Here is a 20,847-nt window from a genome sequence, read left to right on the forward strand (position 1 = left end):
TGAAAAGATAGGGATTCATTAGAATATGTAGTGGAAAAGAAAATAATGACGTGAACCATGGAAAGTGGGGGGGGGGAGTCAAAACTAAATGTGCATTTGGCACTTGGATTATTATCTATTGTTTTAATTGTAAAAATGAAAATGATAATTTTTAAAAAGTCCTTTATGCAAATATTGGTGTGTTTCATGCCATCTTCCAGAATGTGATCTAAACACCTTCTTCCAATAATTTCTCTGCCACTGTAGATTTATTCTCTCCTCCCCCCCCCAAAAAAAACCCAGTCCTTTGCTGCTTAAACACCAGTTCCTTCAAGAAGAGGCCCTAGTTTGCTCATCCTGCGCTTGGCATCAGTGCAGTAGCTAGTGGAGCTCACAGCAGTTTACACCTACCCTCTCCCCCGCCATGCTGCACTGTTAAACCTGGGCTTTCTTTCTCCAGACTTAGAAACTTGCAAATTAAGTCTAGCAGACAGCTTTAGCATAAGCCCCAGTTTGGGCAATACTTAAGCCAGGGCAGTCCAACTTTTCAAAGCAAGTGGGCTGCAAGAGGACCTCCATACAGTAGGGCCACACACTGCCTTGTTATGGGGAAAGGGGAGCAAGGGTCCTAAGAGCCCTTCCATCTTCTTCCCAAAGCTGGGGAAATGCTAACTGCGGTTTGGGAAGGAGGTGGGAGGAGTCTAGGATCCTATCCGAGCCCCATGCCTCCTTCCCAAAGTCCAGCACCTCAATTACCTGACTTTGGGAAGGCAGTATAAGGGCTGGGGGGGGGGGGGAGTCAAATGTGGTTGACGGCCACAAAAAAAGCCTTGAAGGCTGCATGTGGCCCTTGGCCTTCGCATTGCACTACCATGCTCCAGGCCAAACCTTATCTTAGTACAGAGTAGCATGGGGGCAAGAATAACCAGGGAAGAGGAGCAAAGTAGTTGCAAGCGTCTCTCCTGCAAGGTTTGAGTTAGCGTGATGTGCAAGCCAAGCCATGGTGTTAAAAACATCTTAAGGTGTAAACCAGAAAGACAGGGAACCCATGGTCCACCTAATGTTATTGGTCTGCAACTCCCAGCTTCCTTCACAATGCTTGATGGGGCTGATGGAGGAAGTCTGTTTTCTATCCTTTCTACTTTATTTTTTTTTTTTTAATTGATGGCAAAACATTCTAAGGGTCTAGGCACAAGGTGATGAGAAGCATTCAGTCTCCCAACCCATCCAAGTCCTAAAGGTAAAGGTAAAGGGACCCCTGACCATTAGGTCCAGTCACAGACTCTGGGGTTGCGGCGCTCATCTCGCTTTATTGGCCAAGGGAGCCAGCGTACAGCTTCCAGGTCATGTGGCCAGCATGACTAAGCCGCTTCTGGCGAACCAGAGCAGCGCACGGAAATGCCGTTGACCTTCCCACCGGAGTGGTACCTAGTTATCTACTTGCACTTTGATGTGCTTTCCAACTGCTAGGTTGGCAGGAGCAGGGACTGAGCAACGGGAGCTCACCCCATTGCGGGGATTCGAACTGCCAACCTTCTGATCGGCAAGACCTAGGCTCTGTGGTTTAACCCACAGCGCCACTTTGACGTGCTTTCCAACTGCTAGGTTGGCAGGAGCAGGGACTGAGCAACGGGAGCTCACCCCATTGCGGGGATTCAAACTGCCAACCTTCTGATCTGCAAGACCTAGGCTCTGTGGTTTAACCCACAGCGCCACCCACGTCCCATCCAAGTCCTAACCCGGCCCAATCTTGCTTAGCTTCCACAACTGGGTAACGTTTATGGTAGTATGGTCACATGTGATTTAGTCATAAATCCAGGTACACAGAGATTTTTCTAGGGCTGATACTTTTCACCTTTGGTACTAACCACCTCAACAGAAAAGGCAGCATTTCAGACACTTGTGATATGTAATACAGCAGCTGCTTGCTTTGCTGAAGTTTCACACAGTGAGGTATGCATCACAGACATTTGTGGCACATTTTCAATGAGATCTTCTCAAAGATGAAGTCACCTCTGTCTTTTTCACTAGCCTGATCCATAGCTCACTGAATGAGCAGAGGCATGCATTAATCATCAAAGCAGCTTTGAAAAATGCTGCTGTGACAGCAGCTTCCAATCAAATCACCATGGAACTAGTTTTTGAGGCCAAGGGAACTTTGCAATCCTGTTCCTTTTTACCTCTGAAAAAGGCCCATTACTGAGCACAATGGTATTTTTAAAGTAGATTTTGCAATGCAGAGTAAGGATTAAAGTGACAAGCTTTTCAGATCCTAGCAAACAGCTATACCTTACCGAGGTGATAAGACTTGTGTTTGAGTTGTAGCATTTCAGACTCTTAAAATGGGCTTGCATGATTTTATATGGGGTATTCCACCTGTACACCAGCCTTTGCCAACCTAGTGCCCTCCAGATGATTTGAAGAACTTCCATTGTGAGACTAAGTATTCTGATCCTTTGGAACCTAGCCAGTATCTTTAATACTTAAAATATATGCCTAGGCTACTTTAAACAATATTCTTAATTACTCCATTTTATATATATACTGAACTACTCAGTATGCTTGCATATGTATGAACAAGTAAGTTTAAAGTGTTCAGGATTTATTTTTAAGTAACGTATTCCGGGACTATACAAAATTGCTTCCACTCTTCACTTTATTTCAAGGGTAGCTTCATACAACTGACTTCTGAATAATATTTCCCCAGCAAAACAGCAAAACAGATTTAATTTTATGTATACTGTACTGAGTACAATTACAGAGGCAATTTGTATCAACCTTAATTCAGCTTCTCTTCATAAGTGTTCAGTTTTAAGAATGCAAGTGGTGTATTGTGCAGGAACGCAATCATACCATCCGCAAATGATATATCATTTGCAACATGTATATTTCAGGAAAAAAATACAAATATTCTGCTCCAGCTTTCAGGTAACGATGGCAGTATATTTAAAGTGATCAAGTTAAATACTTATGTACAGGTAAGAATATTTTAGTTCAAGAACAATTTGGCTGCAAACTGCCACTGGAAGTAGTGAATACTAGGTTTTAGTACCTTCCATGTACAATACTTCAGTATCATCATAACACATCCGAGATTATGTATTTACAATGCTTCACAGTATTCTGTATCTTCCATCTGTCCTTTTTATCAAGAGTCAATGCAAAGTTTTACTTCTCAGTTATTTGAAGTTACGTATAAAATATTATTTCTGGTATTTGCCCATCTTCTATTGATGTACCATTGTTGTTACCCGGTGAACTAAAAAAGAAAAAGCAGGTTTTGCTTGAAGTGGGGGACTCGTGGATTACTTTCTTCAATCCCTTTGTGCCATAATGAGAATCAGGGCCCTAAAGAATAATAACAAGATAAGTTTATTTCCTTCTTCTTTACAATACTTTATAAAGTATGCAGTAAAGTAAATTAGTGGCAAAGAATTACAATACCAGGAAATATATGCTACAGCGGAGATACTCGTTTTAGTAATGAAGAGGCTTATATTATATAAGCCACACATAATCAATACATACAGTCCAGTTTTCTCATCGCTCATGTTTAAAATATTTACAAAATAATTGAGAATATCTTACTTTTAGGGTTGCACAAGCAGTGTAACACACAGTTGGCAGAATCTCTATAGGTTCTTTGAACATCACTCTGAAGGTATTGGCAGTTCCGTCACAGCTAAATCCAGTGTCATTCTGCCCTAGCGTCTGATTTTTCTCATATTCAATTATCTGCAGTAAGACAGCATGGCAAGAAATAAAACAGAAAACACCCTGTGATTTTTTGTTTTAGAAACCACTTCCTACACATTTTATTAAGATGACCAGAACCTGATTTTTGCCACTGGAACCTGTTTCACTCTTCCAGCTTCTGGTTGAAACTGAAACCACAGCCTGGGGCTTCAACAAGCAAAGCTTTCACAACCCATAATGCTTAAATTGGGGCTCTAATTGGCACCTGAAATTAATACACAATCTAATACAAGATCTATACTAATAGTTTGTTTCAGGGCATAGTTCAAAGCAATCAAAACCAACTTCAGAAGCTCTTCTTCAGATGCTCCTTCTGTCATAGGTAAGACAAAAGGGGTTTTGCTCTGTCTTTGGAATGCCTTCCCCAATCAGATTTGTCTAAATTTCTGTGGTGGCTCCCCATTTGTGGAATGTTCTTTCCAGGGAGGTTCAGCTGGCGCCCTCATTATACACCTTTAGGCGCCAAGTGAAAATATTCCTTTTCAACCAGGCCTTCAGCTGATTGACATCCAATACCCTTGTCAATGTGTTGTTGGAGGGAGATTATTGGTTTGTTGCTGTTCTTATTTTTACTATCTGCTTTGTGGTTTTCATATTGTAATTTTATGTTGTGAACCACCCTGTCATCTATGGTGGTAGGGTGGTATACAAATTTAATAAATATTTATGATAAGATGATGATGATGATGATAATGATAATGATAATAATAATTGATTTTGAAAGTAATCCATTAAAATATTCTGGATTTCTTGATAACTATTTATTCAAGTACTGGCATACATAATTTTTTTGCCAAGCACATTTTTTTCTCCATAAGCCCTGTAGTACCTTAACAGAAGATCTGAAAATGTAATTCACACACAGTTCAGTAATTTAGGTAGTACTCCCCTTGAAACACTCCAGATATATCAAGATAGCAATACTCAAAGTGGGTGGGTAGTTGTATTCCACAAGCAAGTTCCAACATGGCAAGTTTGAGTGGAAAGCCAGTTCCACAGGACCATAAGTAAGAAACCCTGCCTCAGTAATCTACTGATCCAATATCCCAAAATGATGAAACTCTGAACAGACCATCCCTGGCCAATTTAGTTAAATTAATGAACTATTTACACATTTTGGTGTCTAAGGAAAATGTGTCACTCATTAAGCACGTAGAAAGCATGATGGTACCTGTATATTAACTTGGTAATCTGTGGGTCCATGAATAGAACCATACAATCCAAATCCCACTATCGAAATCCTTCTATTAACGGTGAACCTTAAAAAGAGAAAATAAAGAATTTGTTGTTGTTGTTTAGTCGTGTTCGACTCTTTGTGACCCCATAGACAATAGAGGGAAGTAAATGTATTTGAAATATGAAGAGAAAAATGTAACTGACTAGTGTTAAAATTTCCAAATAAGGGTTGAATTCCTAAACTACAGTTGTTTCTACCTTTATTTTGCACTGGAATAAGCTAGAAGTGTACAAATTCCAGTTCTGCCACATGCTTAAAAAGATACCTGTGCCAAACTAAGATCTCCAGAAAAGATAAGCTCAGGCTTCGGTTTGTCTGACAAATAGGGGCAAAGGGCATAATCCCCTCAGCAGGACTCCCTCCCCTTCTGAATCCCCTCCCCAGAAAGACTTGCGAAGTCAGTTCTGTTCTCATCTTCTGAAAATGAAGTTAAAATGCTTATTTCATCAGGGATTCAGAGGGCAATATAGACTACTTTAAAAAGAAAAATAGGAACTATTTGATTTGCTGCTAGTAGTTTTATCAGTTGGGGGGGGGGTTTAGTGATTCAATTCAGGAGTTGTTTTATTCCAATGTCTGCTATCATTATTATTTACATTTCTTAGACTCCTTTCTCAAAACAATACCCAAGGTACTTACACAAACATTTAAACAATATTTCTAATAGTAATTAGTCTGTATAAAACCAACTCCTCCCAATACAAATTAACAAAATCAACACTGGAACAATAATAATAAAAGGGACAAAACATCCCATCTCATGGTACTTAACCTGGTATTGTAAGCAACCTCTTGAACTTGCCTAAATGTTAGAAGCTTTGGCCCTTCTTTTAATGCTCTTTTATACAAGTATTATTTAACTGATCCCCATTATCTTTAGTGAAATACTACAAGTCAACACACAAGAGCATATGGTGCAACAGCATAGTGTGCTGAACATAAGCTTCAAGCAGTCTCTTCTAAAGAAGACCTCACTGTGCTTTTGTAAGCACCTGGGCCAGGATTCAGAGAGCTGTATAACCAGTTCTATGCACCCAAAAGAGGCACTAGGATTTCTTTTTCCTTTTTAAACAGCAGCCACCCATGCCACATGGCAAGCTGTTTTTGAAACTTAGGTACTTTCAACCGTACCACAACAGTTGTGGCATGGTATTTTGCAGGGTAGGCTCAACAGCTTACAAAGCAAAAACATGTTTCCCCTAGTAGTTCTTTAGGTCCCAGCCACCATTAAGTAAATATATATTGAACAAACTGAGTGTGAAATAATAATCTATTGAATCGGACTAAGGGCCAATGAAACTACATGCACACAGCCTTAATGAATTTGACCCCAAACCTATCAGCCAGTGTTTACACCCAATAAGAAGAACATTTATTATAGGCAGAACAGTGCATCTTTTACCTAGTCTCCATGCAATCCCAAAGCCACAAGAGAAACCTTCCATGTCATAGCCCAAAGTGTGTTTATTTGAGCATCAATGTGCTGCCATACGATTCCCTACATGAGTTATCCAATCCTGTGTGAAAAGCCAAACAGCAGAACAAGCATCCTTAGCCATGCTTTCTTCTTTAATGTGTCTATGATGGCAGGGAAAATACATGCCCTCATGGCCAGCTACTAAGTTGCTAACTGAGCAATAATATTTTGGAAGGTTTCTCCTAATTGTGATAGGCTAATTACACGAGTTCCCCTGAAAATGGACCAATACCTGATCCTGTCACTTGTTCCACTGTAACCCCAGCGGCTCTCCACTTGCTGGAATCTATTTATGCTGCATTCCTTTCCTCTAAGACAGCATCTTGGTCGGTCAATATAGTCAACTCTAGGCTTAGGGTTGACTGTAAAATGCAGAAAGAGATTTACTACTTCCCGATCTGACAAAATTCCAGACTGAGCAGGACCTGGAAAAAAAGGCAGTGCAACTGAGCTGAATATATTCTATATACTAGGAGGCCGACTGAGAAGTGTTCTTGAGGCAACTATCACTTTATAAGCCTATTTTTTTTACAGCAATCCCACTGCTAGATTGTAGCTGTTTAACTTGGATTAACTAATCTGGGCTATAAACGGAGAAAGACCAACATGCTTCAAGAGAAGGCTGACAAGATCCAAATACTCCAACCAAAAAATAGCTTGTGAATCAAGCTTGTTATCTGCTAGCATAAGCTCTAATGTTTTTTAAGATAAAATTAATATAAGCATTGGGATAAAAGGTTTGAATGTCCACCTCAGCTAGTCTGAAATATGTTGTGTTAGCCACATATTTACTGAATAAGCCTTATTCCACAACACACAGATTAGACTTGAGAACTATTTGCACTAGTAGTACTTTGGCAATTAAGATTTGTATTATGAGTGATTATTTTCCATGATATATGGTCTATAGATCTGTGTTCACACTGCCAAATTTGCCATTGGCAATAGACTTAAACAGGATGAAACACTTAATTATTCTGGTTTAACTGGTTTGTATATTGCAGACACACACACAAAAGAACCATTTTAGCAGTGTGACTTGTGAAATAGGTAAAACCAGGTGTTTAGTTTTATATATGATTCTCAACCAGTTAAATCAGAAATATAAAACACAAAGTTATTACAATATATAAAATTAAATACATGTAAATTTAAATGCAAGGTGTTTTTTAAAAACAACAACAACCCTGAAACATCGTAATTTTTAAAAAACTGAAACATCATAATTATGGTCCTTTGTTGTGCCTAAGGCAAATATCCTAAGTGAAAACAACACATGAAGCCAACAGATTTGTTTTTAAGTGCTTCATCCAATGTTCAACCTCTGACATGACTAAATTGTCTTGTAAAAGAAGTAAGTTCCAGAGAGTTCAATGAGACTTGCTCCCAGGTAAATAAGCCATTATCTGTGGATGGTTTGTATCTTTTAGTGCAAGCTACTTTCCATTTTTTTACAGGATGTATCGCACACATTTGCTTTCCATCCTACAAGAGACGCTTCCCATTTTTGAAAGCAGACAGCCTGTCAATGAGGCACAAAGTTTGTCTTCCACTATAAAAATGATTAAATTAATTGAGGATAACTGTTCCCATAGGCAATTCTCATTATTGGCAGCTAACATCTTAACTGCAGGGATTAAACAAAAAACAAATGAGCAACATTACAAATATGATTTAACAAAATCTGGAGAATAAAGCTGCAGTCTTATGCAGATTTTCTGAGAAGCAGGTCTTATTGAGATCAACAAGGCTTATTTCAACATAAACATCGCTGGATCAAGCTGCAAGAGCATCACAAAAATACAAAAAAGTCAGATTTCTGAGCAAACAAAATATACTGTATTGTTTTCTTGCTACTTTTCTCGCACCAATGACCATGTTGTTAAACATAGATGATTTAATCTCTAGTAAAAGGGCCAATAGAACTGGAACCTTAGCACATATTTTAGACATTATATCTAAAAACATAGAGAACCTTTCACTTTTTGCAACAATGAAGCCAGTTACCTGCTGCAAACTCTTCAATAGTCATCAGTGGAAAGCGGATTAAGGAGAGGGCTTTGCCAAGCACTTTCTGCTTATTGGCAGATGTGACGGGCAATTGCTGTCTTTGACATTCTGCTTCAGCCCAGCGGACAACAGCTCCAAAAAGTCTACTTTCACGAATACTTAGTGTGTCTCTTTCCAATACTGCACACAAAGTGTCTGAAGAAGAAGAATGAAGTTACTTGCGAACTGAGGACTCCATCCCCTCCCCACTTCTGCCCAGAAAATTCACTGCTATTGAATGCCTTTTAAAGTTACTACATAAACTAGCTTTCTCAGCCTATACTCCTTAAATTAATTTGACAATATAGTTGACACAAACTTTTTTTTAAAACTGTGCTGTCCTTCATCTGATTACAGGACAGTTTACAATATAAAACAAAAAAATGCACATCATAATAACAAACAAAAATAATAATCCCCCGCACACAGATTACATAGGACCTAATTAAAAAGAAACTCAGTAGGAATATGCATTCAGTTGGAGTGCAAAATCTAGTACTAATCTCCCCTAAAATGGTCAAGACAATCAGGTTAGCTTGGAAAGTTAAATGCCCAACTAAAATCACCCATTAACAAAGAATGTGGATCTTTTTGGATCAACGTGTGAGAAGGGATAGCAAAAATACTATCAGTTAAGTTCTCAGCCTAGTCCTTCAAAAAGAACATAAATGGTTAGAGGGCTACTTACCTATATCAATATCTGTGAACCCTTCTGCACTTATTGCATCCATAGTACTTTTGTCTATTGTGTCAAGACAGAGACTAGCTAGTTGTGGTTCATCAAATAAACGAGCCTATGCAAGAGAGATTTACTTAGAATTATTTTGCAAATTCTGTATTGCAGGATAGGCTTGACAGCTAATAGAAACAGTTTCCAACATAAAATAACAAAAAACAATTTCTACAAAACCAACCTTAATTTCACACTGCTGCTCCCAACATTAATATGTTTTGTAAACAAAACTCCATTTGCTACCTTCACTCCTTGCTTGCCTTACTTCTATCAACAGTGACACAAAGCATGACTAATCAGGGTTCCCATTTAATACCAGTTTAAAATCTTGGTTATGAGCTGGCTTCAACCCCTTAGCAACTGGTTACCTTAAGCAGCCTTAACTGTGGGTGGTGGGGAAAAATAGTCACAATTAAGGTAGAAAAGATTTCCCTACCGGCTCCCAGGTCTTCACTGCAGTTAGAAGTGTTTCTGAACTAGCTCTGGGACATACAGTGGTGCCCCACAAGACGAATGCCTCGCAAGACGAAAAACCCGCTAGACGAAAGGGTTTTCCGTTTTTCGAGGCGCTTCGCAAGACGAATTTCCCTATGGGCTTGCTTCGCAAGACGAAAACGTCATGCGAGTCTTGCGATTTTTTTCGATTTCCCCCCCTTTTTCTAAGTCACTAATAGTCGCTAAGCCTTTAATAGCTGCTAAGCCGCTAATAGCGCTAATCCGCTAAACTGCTAATAGGGGTGCTTCGCAAGACGAAAAAACCGCAAGACGAAGAGACTCGCGGAACGGATTAATTTCGTCTTGCGAGGCACCACTGTACACAGAATCCTATGCATGCTTAATTTTCATTGAGTATAATGGAACAGTGCCTGATAGGCACCAAACTTTAAGAACTGTTAAACATTGTAACTCATATAGGTTCTAGGAGGATGAATTTGATTCTGATACACCAGAGGCTGATAACACTGAATATCAGAAACCACCAAGCTTCACGCCATTTTCTTCCAATAACAAAATATGAAAAACTTAACAACTGATCACTAGCTCATGCTGTATTTATAAAACAGTCCTGAATGCTAAGCAATTTGTCTTTCCACAGTGTTGTTCACAACACACACACACACACACAGGCTGAATCAGGATCATGAGCAGGAAGCCTTACTCAAATGTGTGAGTTATCATAATTTCCATATTCCAGCATCATTCACAACTGCTTTACTGCGTACATGTTTCTAAGTAAGACGTGCTCAGATCTACGCAATTAGGGAAGTAACAGACACATATTTCCAGTTAGCTCATTAAGTATGCAAGTCAGCAGGTTACCTGAGTAAGCAGCATAAAGGCATTGTCTGCCCGAAGGTGCTTAGTGAGAAATTCAACACAATGAGCTTCTAAAGCTGGGACAGCGTACTTCTTGGCTGTGTAGAGAGTGGTCATAACGGTTTCAGGACCAATCTGAACTTCATCTGAATACAAAAACCTAGGAATCAAAGAAGAGCAAGTTATGAGAACAGTGCTTGATGACAATTAAGGCAACCACCCTTTATAACATGAAAGGCCCATTGAACTTACTTTGAAGTACATACACATAGCACTGAGCTGAAAGTCACTCAAGATCCTAATATCCTTTGTTCTGCAGAGCTGGTTCTACAGCATATGACAGGCAATTCTACCCCAAATATTAACGGACAATCTTGACTATCTGCAGAAAGTCAGCAGCTTTACAAACCTGAAAGGTCAGAGATTGCCTTACGATGCAAAAACAGACCAGAAATACTACATTCCTAGAAGAATGGTTTAGAGCTTCTTTGTTACTGACTAGATATAAACTCAGATTCAAGTATTTTGACTTCCAACTATTTTCATCTTGGGCTCTTAGGCTGCATCTTCCAGATCATACACACCACAGCAGCATCTCCACACCCAAATCTATATTCTATTCAAAATCCACACCAAAACTTTGATCCGCGATAACTGGTTTGAATGAGGAGTTAACATAAAAGGTCAGGCACTAGACAATTCTCTCTGCCGTGCAAAAGAAAAAACTCAAGATTGCAATACCATCTTGTGCAGAGAACAAGCACTGCCATTTGCTTGACAGCACAAGACCTCTATCCATGTCCTCCAAACAGGGAGTGAGACTTCACCAATAGATCTATCAATGTACTCACAGAGGGAGTGTACACTAAATCTTGTGCAGCATGACTTTTTACACAATACCTGGAAGAAGCAATTCCAGGATTGCCATAACTGGCATAATTAAGTGAAGCAAAACCCAACACAGTAAGCCCCTGGTTCAAATCTTCCCTCACTAAGTCACTGACCAGTGGGTCTTTCAGGAAATCAAAATCTGTGCCACAGCCTCCAAGGTCACATTCCACAGACCAGGTTACATTTGTTTATTCATAACATTGATTTATATGTCAGTCTTGAATTTAAGCGGTCCCTTGATGGTCACAGGTGACAAGGAGTTCCAAGTGCAGTGACAGAGATGGGATGGAAGACTCTATCCCTCTTTGGCACCCAATAATACGAATCAAGCAAACTGTCAGAGGAAGAAAAACCCATCCATCACATCCATATGTGCAGAAAGTTAAACTATGGAATTAGCTACCTTAGAATATGGTTAGGGCCACCAACTTAGATGGCTTTAAATGGGGAAGTAGACAAATTCATTAAGGGTAATAGCTTACAAGTTATGATAGCTGTATATTCCTTCAAGTATCAGAGGATCTGAATGTTAGTTGTTGTCCCATAAGCACTTGGTTGGCCAATGCGGAAAACAGGATGCTGGACAAGTTGGTCCTCTGGTGTGATCCAATAGGATGGTTCTTGTTTTCTTAAAATGCTGCTGTAGAAAGGACAGTTTCCACTCCCTCCTATACTTATGGTATAGGAGGTATGTGGTATGGTATAGCTTATGGCAGTCCAGCTACTTTTGTTGATTATACTCTAAGAACTGCATAGCCACAAGCAAGTTGGGATGTAAATGTCTATATAAAATAACTATGAACAAATATAAATTATTCAATAAAACATGCTATTTATTTGTACTATAAAATATAAATTTAGCACCATAACAACATGAAAAGGGTCCTACTGGATTAATAGCCTTCTCCCATTGTTGTTCCTCGCAAACTGGTAGTCAGAAGCATACTGTGTCCAATACTGGGAAACATAGCCATCATGCTAGCCACAAACAACTGGCTGCCCAACCCCATTTTTATAGCCACCTAAGGCAACACCCACACCATAAATTTAAAGCACTATGCCACTTTAAACGGTCATGGCTCCCCTCATGAAGAATCCTGGGAACTGTAGTTTGTTAAGGGCACTGAGCGTTGTTAGCAGACCTACCTATTCCTTTTCCAGAACTACAATCCCCCAACAACTCTGGGAACTGCACCTCTGGGAGGGGAATAGAATCATAGAATCATAGAGTTGGAAGGGACCCTGTTTGATCGTGTTTTTAATATGCTGTTGGGAGCCGCTCAGTGGCTGGGGAAACCCAGCCAGAAGAGCAGGGTATAAATAATAAATTTATTATCATCATCATCTAGTCCAACCCCCAGCAATGCAGGAATATGCAGCCATCCCACACAAGGAGCAAACCTGCGACCTTGTCAGCACCATGCTCTGACCCACTAGGGATGTGGGTGGCGCTGTGGTCTAAACCACTGAGCCTCTTGGGTTTGCCGATCAGAAAGTCGGCGGTTCGAATCCCAACGACAGGGTGAGCTCCGGTTACCCTGTTGTCCCAGCTCCTGCCAACCTAGCAGTTTGAAAGCACGTTAGCGCAAGCAGATAAATAGGTACCACTGTGGCGGGAACATGAACGGCGTTTCCATGCGCTCTGGTTTCCGTCACGGTGTTCCATTGTGCCAGAAACGGTTCAGTCCTGCTGGCCACATGTCCCAGAAAGCCGTCTGTGGACAAACGCCAGCTCCCTCGCCCTGAAAGCGAGATGAGCGCCACAACCCCATAGTCGCCTTTGACTGGACTTAACCGTCCGGGGTCCTTTACCTTTTACCTCTAACCCACTGAGCTATCCAGCTGATGGAAAGGGGGGGGGGGTCTCCTAAGAGCTCTCAGCACCCGTAACAAATGACAGCCCCACAATTCCTTGGGGAGAAGCCCAAGGACTGTTTTTAAAGCAGTATCATAGCGCTTCGAAGGATGGTGCGGACGCGGCCACATCTTGACAATGCCTCGTGCACGGAGCGTGTATCCAGCAGCCACCGCCGTCGCGACCCACCCACCCTTCCTCCCTCCTCCTCCCTCCTCGACGGACCTGAGCAGGGCGAGGAAAGCGGCGGGCTCCACGTCGGGCAGCTCGATCTCGGCCGAGGTGGTGGCCATGCCGCCGTTGAACATGGCGTCGAAGACGGCGCTGCCGGCGGCCAGGACGAAGCGGTGCGCGGGGATGCGTTGCTGGCCCGGCCCGGGCGCGCCTCCTCCGGCCCTCGGCCCGCCTTTGCCCACCACGAAGCGCACGTCGCTCAGCAGCTCGTTGGCGAAGAGGAAGGCGAAGCGCTCCCGGAGAGACCGCTTCGTGGCCTGCCAGTTGTACACCGGCTCGCGCTGCACCACCACGGGGGCCACGGCCGGCGACGACGAGGCCGCCACGGCGACGCCGGCCGCCGACGCCGCCTCCGAGGGCCCCGACGCCGCTGTCGCCTCAGGGCCGCCCGCGGCCGCCATCGCGAACCCTCTTCAGGCCGGCGCAGGCGCACTCGCCGCCTCTTGGCTCACAATGGGGGGCCCCCTTCCTCCAAGCTGCGCCGGCGCGGCGCTACGTAGGCAGGGCGGCGACGCACAGCTTGGCGCGCCCGAGGCGAAAGCGCCTGCGCACAACTCACAGAGCTAAAATGGGAGAGAAGCATTCCATTGGGCGAGTGGGTCGTTTCGTGGTTCACTTTGGGGAAAGGGAGGGTGGGCGTTTGTATTCCGCAGAAATCCATAGAGTTGCTCAGTGGAGAGTTCCTGCACATTCTTATTCAGGTTTTGTTTTATTGTTGATTTTAATTTTTGGTTCCTCAGCGTTAATAAAAAGAAGTCATGCCCATCCCTAGTCATTATTCCCATATTGCCAGTGGGGGCCCTGCGAACTAATCCACTGGTAGCCTGACACTTTTCCAAGCTCGGAATCAGAATGGGAACATCTCCAGCTTCGCACAGGGTTCTTCGCATAGCTGTCAACTTTTCCCTTTTCTTGCGAGGAATCTTATTCGGAATAAGGGAATCTCCCTTAAAAAAAGGAAAACGTTGACGGCTATGGTTCTTGGGAGGGTAAAATGAAATTGTCTCCTCGGAAGGAGGATAATATTCAGACGTAGTTAAACGTGATTCTATAGGCACTAAAACAGATCTTAAGTTATTTCTTTATTTAAAACATTCCCTACATGCTCATGATTGCAAATGCAATTCTAAAGCAGGTTACAAGTGGCACCTCATTCGCCTCACAGAGTAGCAACAAGAAATTAAATGCGGGTGGCGCTGTGGGTTAAACCACTAAGCCTAGGGCTTGCTGATCAGAAGGTCGGCGGTTCGAATCCCCGCGACTGGGTGAGCTTCCGTTGCTCAGTCCCTGCTCCTGCCAACCTAGCAGTTCAAAAGCACACCAGCGCAAGTAGATAAATAGGTACTGCTCCGGCGGGAAGGTAAACGACGTTTCTGTGCGCTGCTCTGGTTCACCAGAAGCGGCTTAGTCATGCTGGCCAATAAAGCGAGATGAGCGCCGCAACCCCAGAGTCGTCTGCGACTGGACCTAATGGTCAGGGGTCACTTTACCTTTACTATATGCTAGGGACGCAGGTGGCGCTACCTTTACCTTTTACTATATGCTACTTTGGGGTGGGGGGAGGTGATCTGCAAAAGTAGGAAGTTCATCAGCCATCATTTTGAGCCATGCCTGAATTTTAATCCACTCGCTCTGACCAACAAAGTGAGTGATTTTGCAATTGCAGGATATTTGATATACATGGACACTGTTATAATTCATCATTTTCAGATCTATCAGGATCTATCAAAGTCTGTGTTAAATAAAGGGGAAATTGTGTGGTGCTACCCAACTGCTGATGCGGGTGGTGCTGTGGGTTAAACCACAGAGCCTAGGGCTTGCCGATCTTGGAAGGTCGGCGGTTCGAATCCCCGCGACGGAGTGAGCTCCCATTGCTCGGTCCCTGCTCCTGCCAACCTAGCAGTTCAAAAGCACCTCGAAGTGCAAGTAGATAAATAGGTACCGCTCCAGTGGGAAGGTAAACAGCGTTTCTGTGCGCTGCTCTGGTTCGCCAGAAGCGGCTTAGTCATGCTGGCCACATAGCCCGGAAGCTGTACGCTGGCTCCCTCGGCCAGTCAAGTGAGATGAGTGCCGCAACCCCAGAGTCGGTCACGACTGGACCTAACGGTCAGGGGTCCCTTTACCTTTACCCAATTGCTGACTATGCCCACTGACAGCAGAACAGGGAGAGAAGAAATTTTTGGCAGCCCATCCCACCCTGCAGTGTGACCTGCACCACCTCAAAATCTGCTCCAGAGGGTTGGGCAAACATTCAGAGCAGATTTAGGTGGGGGGCAGTTTGGCACAGTGGGGAGATCACTGAAAATTGCATCCCACCCTGTTATGGGCGTAGCCAGGATTTTTCTTGGGGGGGGGGGGCAGAACCAAAGTGATTGATCAGTTTGTTAGGTATTTCTCTTGTTTTACTTGATGGGGGGGGCAGCTGTTCCCAGCTCCCCCTTGACTACGCCCATGCGCCCTGTTCCGCTGACAGATTCCATTCCATCAGCAGATGGTCACCACTGGATATCACTGTATGCATTTCCAATGCTCTATTCAGAATTCGCTTTAGCAGCTTTTAAAAGATGGGTACAGCATAAGAGGGATGAGAATTATCAGCTATTTGCTGTTCCAAATGTTTTGTAACTGGAAACATAAATGTGTTCTGCCAGCATAACATGCTGTTGGGGCACACGGCTGACATTTCCCCTAGAGTGAACTCTTTGTTATCAGAAAATGATAAAATTATTTATTTAAGGACAATTTTACTGGGTCTTACTCGGTGCTTGTTATGGCTTTGTATTAAGCTGGCTTTCAAGGAAGGTGAGATTGTGGAGTGGGATACGTAAGAACATAAAAAGTGAGGCCTCCAGGAAGTCAGCATGCAGAAAACAAAATCAATAGTCCTCAATAGTTTCAAGTGTGACCTTGTTTAGAAGGTTGACACTAGGATTGAAACTAGGGTTTGGCTTGCCATTTTTAGTTTCTGTCTGAAGCCAGTGTTCTTCCTAGTGGGTCTGGCCCCTTTAACCTTGTACAATGATTTTCGGTCAGCCTGGAAAAAATATTTGATTGCAAAGCTGCAATGTTATGGGCTTTTCATAGGTTACCTTATCCCTATGGGAGACGAACTGGACAGAGCAATACTTGGGCAACATGCTGCAGAAATTGAACACCAATATGATTGAGGCTTAATCTCAAATAACATGCAAATTGATGGAGGACTACAGTCCTATAAACCCAGCAAACTACCTTCGCAAGTTCCCTGTTCGAAAACACCACAGAGCTTTTACTCTGGTAAATGTTCTTCCATCAACAGTTCTGGAGGCGAGGTTCCAAAAAATTGCCTGCTGTCCCTGTGAACCTGGAGATGTAGAATTGATAACTCATGTTCTTATGTGTTGCACATTTTCTTGTGACATATGTAAGATTTTTATTCAACTCTTTTTAAAAAAAAAACTAGGACAATTGAATGCATTTCAGCCATTTTCGGTTTTTTGAGACATCTCTCTATTCCAAGGGGGCTAACTGTTGTGTTGCTGCATGTACAACTCACCAGGGACTGATTTTACCTGGTTGATGACACTGTTTTCTATGCTTGGCATTTTATAGTACTTTTACACACCACACCGATCTCCAAGTAGTGCGAGACTCCAGGGGTTCTAGCCACTTACCTGGCGTTCATGTTTCCTTTGGAAATGAGGCACAGCAGAGACTGTGGTGTCTTTATGATGTATGGTTTATTTACACATATATACAACCTGGGCCTATGATTGAGGGATTCAAAGCATTACACTTCAAGAGTCTTTCCCATTGCTGCAGCATTCCATTCAAACAGGCAGCCCGCATTGTGCTTTGGCCTCCTTCTACAGCTAGTTGCATTTAACAGACTGACACCTTTCCCCCTTGATCACACCACAGCCCACTGAAATCCTAAAACTTCCTCCTAACAAATGCACTGGCATTGTCTTCAGAATCACTGTCTCAGAGCTCAGGGTGGGGCTCCTGTTGAGAATCCAGTTCCACCTTAAGGAGCAGACGTGTGGAATTGTTGCATGTCACATGTCTGTTTACATTCCAGCACAGTATGCTGGGAACTTCCGTTGCGTGTATAGCTTTAGCTTTTAGCTGTTCTCTCTGAGACGACATGAGAGAGAGAGATGACATGTTTCCTTGTCCTGATTTATGATTAATAAATCTGTAGTTGTAGTATGCTTCCACAAGCCTCACGCCTATTCTGTGTGCGCAGTTCAATCTGCTGATAGTGTGCCCTGGCTGAGTAAGCCTGGGTCGCTGATTTACGTCGGAGCAGAAGTGATGGTCTTCGCAGCCGGATGGCTGGAAGGGAACGGCCCAGCCGGGGCTAACCAGCTAGCCTACAGGGCCTCTGCATGCCGACAACAGCTCCACCCAGCGGGCAGAGAGTCTTTGCTTTGTCAATTGCTTCCTTAATAGCTATGCCCCTTCCCTTTGTCCTCTTTTAATGGTCCATCTCCCCAAGCAATTATTTGGCACAGGAAGCTGGTCTGACCTGTACTTACTAAATCCAGCGTCTGTCAGCCTATTTTAATACTCCAAGCATTGATTAATTTCTAACACTTACCAAATCCAGGAATTATGGGTTCCCTGCACCCACAAACTCTGGCACCCAAACTAATAACAGTACTATACAGTTGTTAGTAATTTTATTTTTTATGGTTTTGTGTTTTGTTTGGTACTACTTTATATATTTGTACAAGTGTTGTTGTTGTTTAATAATGGCCATTGACTGTCATAAAGAGATTGATTGATTGAAACCAATAGTCTTCCTGTGCTGCTGCTTCCCAGCATCTAGTACGTGGAAGTTTAGTGTTTCTGAAAATAAAGGTTCCCCATTTAGCTATTGTGCCAAAAGCATTTGCTCTAGAAGGCTGTGATAGATGTACTCTCACATTCAGGGGATTTACAAATGATGCTGCTTTTCTCCCTTGGCTCAAAATTAGTGCCATAAAGCACACAACTAGCACCTATTTCTATTTCTCCCTCACTAAATATTCTACCCCAGTAGATGGTATTAGTGCATGTGTTCTCTCCTGAGTTTTTTCCCTGCATGAAGAGCAGTATGCATCTTGAAATATGCAGCAGCACTAAATTCTTGGCTGAGCAGCAGAGAGTGATTGAAAATCATCTCTGTTTTCCCAAACATATACAGTACTAGATCCTCTGGGCAATACCACTTTTCCCCGATCAATTGCTTTCTGAGTAAGTAGCAATTGTACTGTAGGCTTGAAGCCCCATCTGCAGCAATTATAAAACACAACGAAGGCTCGGAAGCAGCTGGCACAAAGACTCATATGCCAAGAAACAACATCAAACATGAAAACTCCTGATATAAAGCTGGCAGGGCAGACCTCAGGAGTGAAGCCGCCTGGGTATCCCTGAGCCCTTCGCTTTTTCTCAGCTTAACCTACCTTACAGGGTTGTTGTAATGACAAACGGGGAGGAGAAGTCATACCCTCCAACATTTCTCTGATGAAAATAGGGACGTCTCATTCCATAATGATAATGTTATTATACCCCACACATCTAATTGTGTTGCCCGAGCCACTCTGGGCAACTTCCAACCTATATAAAAACATAATAAAACATTAAACTTTTTTTTTAAACTTCCCTATACAGGATTGCCTTCAGATACCTTGGGGATTGGATAACCCCATACCCTCCAACCATCCAATAAAAATAGGGACATCCTAAGGAAAAGCGGGACATTCCGGGATCAAATCAGAAACCGGGATGGCTTCTCTAAATCAGAGACGTCCCTGAAAAATAGGGACACTTGGAGGGTCTGAGAAGTATGCCACCTTTGGCTCTGGGGGGAAGCAGGATGAGAATGTAATAGTAACCATAACAAAACTTGAGAGCAGTAAAGGTAAAGGGACCCCTGACCATTAGGTCCAGTATTGGCCGACTCTGGGGTTGCGGTGCTCATCTCGCTTTATTGGCCGAGGGAGCTGGTGTACAGCTTCCGAGTACAGTACCGGAGCGGTACCTATTTATCTACTTGCAGGTCGGCGGTTTGAATCCCCGCGTCGGGGTGAGCTCCCGTTGCTCGGTCCCTGCTCCTGCCAACCTAGCAGTTCGAAAGGATGTCAAGTACAAGTAGATAAATAGGTACTGCTCCAGTGGGAAGGTAAACGGTGTTTCCATGCACTGCTCTGGTTCGCCAGAAGTGGCTTAGTCAAGCTGACCACATGACCCGGAAGCTGTATGCCGGCTCCCTTGGCCAATAAAGTGAGATGAGCACCGCAACCCCAGAGTCGGTCACGACTGGTCAGGGGTCCCTTTACCTTTACCTTCCATGGATTTAATTTCTGCTGTTCCAACTGACCAGCTTCCAACTGCATAAAGCTGAAATTGCACATGTTACATGTGGGTAGGTTGCAATCATACTGTACATACAAGCCTCCCATCCATTTTTTGGATCTAGTTTCAACTCAGGCTTACCTAAGCAAAACTATTCTACAAGGGTAGCTGGGATAGTCTAACCAAAACCAGCAGAGGGTGTTGTGGTAGCAAAAAAACAAACAAACCAAAAATCCTCCTATAATAATGTGTTTGTATGTTTATTCAAGAGCAATGGTCCAGTGCTTTTTTTTTCTTTAAAAATGTTTAGGGGTACTCTCATTTTGACTCAAGAAAATCAACATTCTATAGTTCAAATCAGGAAAAATAAACAGACAAAAGTACAAAGATTCAAAAAATGTTTAGGGGGTATGCATCTCCCCAGAAAAAAAAGCACTGCAGTGTTCCAATCCTATATGCATACCCAGAAGAAAGCCACACAGAGTTCATTGTACAGGCTTGCAGCCTTACTCTGTTCGATGGAGCTTGCAATCCTGTGCACTTTCTGCAGACGTAGTTCCATGAATGCAGAGTCAGTAACGCACAGCATTGCGCTGCAATTGGTCTACTGCGGCATAAGCAGCCATGGATACAAGTTAAGTCCACATCCTATGTGGACTCATGTCACACAAGCAAATTAATCTCAACAAGTGTAGATGACAGCAGGAGAAGCACAAAGGGGGAAGTCAGCCTGGGAACCACACACACACCAGCACATAAATAATAGGTGTGTGTGTCAATAAATAAATAAATAAATAAATGGGGGGGGGGCTAGACGGACCATTGTAAAATGAGCCCATCCCCTGACTTAGCCAAATCAAGTCACCAGGAGATTGTGGTAACTGTAAGGAAAAATAAATATAAAAAATAAATGTAAAAGGTGCCCTGGCAGAATCAGGCCAGTTGCCCATCTGGTCAAGCATCCTGCCCACACAGGAGAGGCATCTGGTTGCCTAGAC

General features: G+C 42.9%; 1 protein-coding gene across 1 annotated transcript; it reads right to left on the reverse strand.

Moving 5' to 3' along the window:
- Positions 1-2,617: 2,617 nt before the first annotated feature.
- Positions 2,618-13,944, reverse strand: BTBD1 (BTB domain containing 1). Its single transcript, XM_081839096.1, has 8 exons — positions 13,520-13,944; positions 10,552-10,708; positions 9,187-9,292; positions 8,457-8,654; positions 6,682-6,874; positions 4,907-4,994; positions 3,568-3,714; positions 2,618-3,327 (listed from the first exon to the last, which is right to left on the reverse strand). Exons 1-8 carry the CDS (start codon positions 13,927-13,929, stop codon positions 3,169-3,171), a joined length of 1,458 nt encoding a protein of 485 aa, XP_081695222.1. The 5' UTR covers positions 13,930-13,944; the 3' UTR covers positions 2,618-3,168.
- Positions 13,945-20,847: the final 6,903 nt, after the last annotated feature.

Source organism: Podarcis erhardii, assembly GCF_964252035.2.
Source record: "Podarcis erhardii genome assembly, chromosome: 14".
Classification (NCBI taxonomy): domain Eukaryota; kingdom Metazoa; phylum Chordata; class Lepidosauria; order Squamata; family Lacertidae; genus Podarcis; species Podarcis erhardii.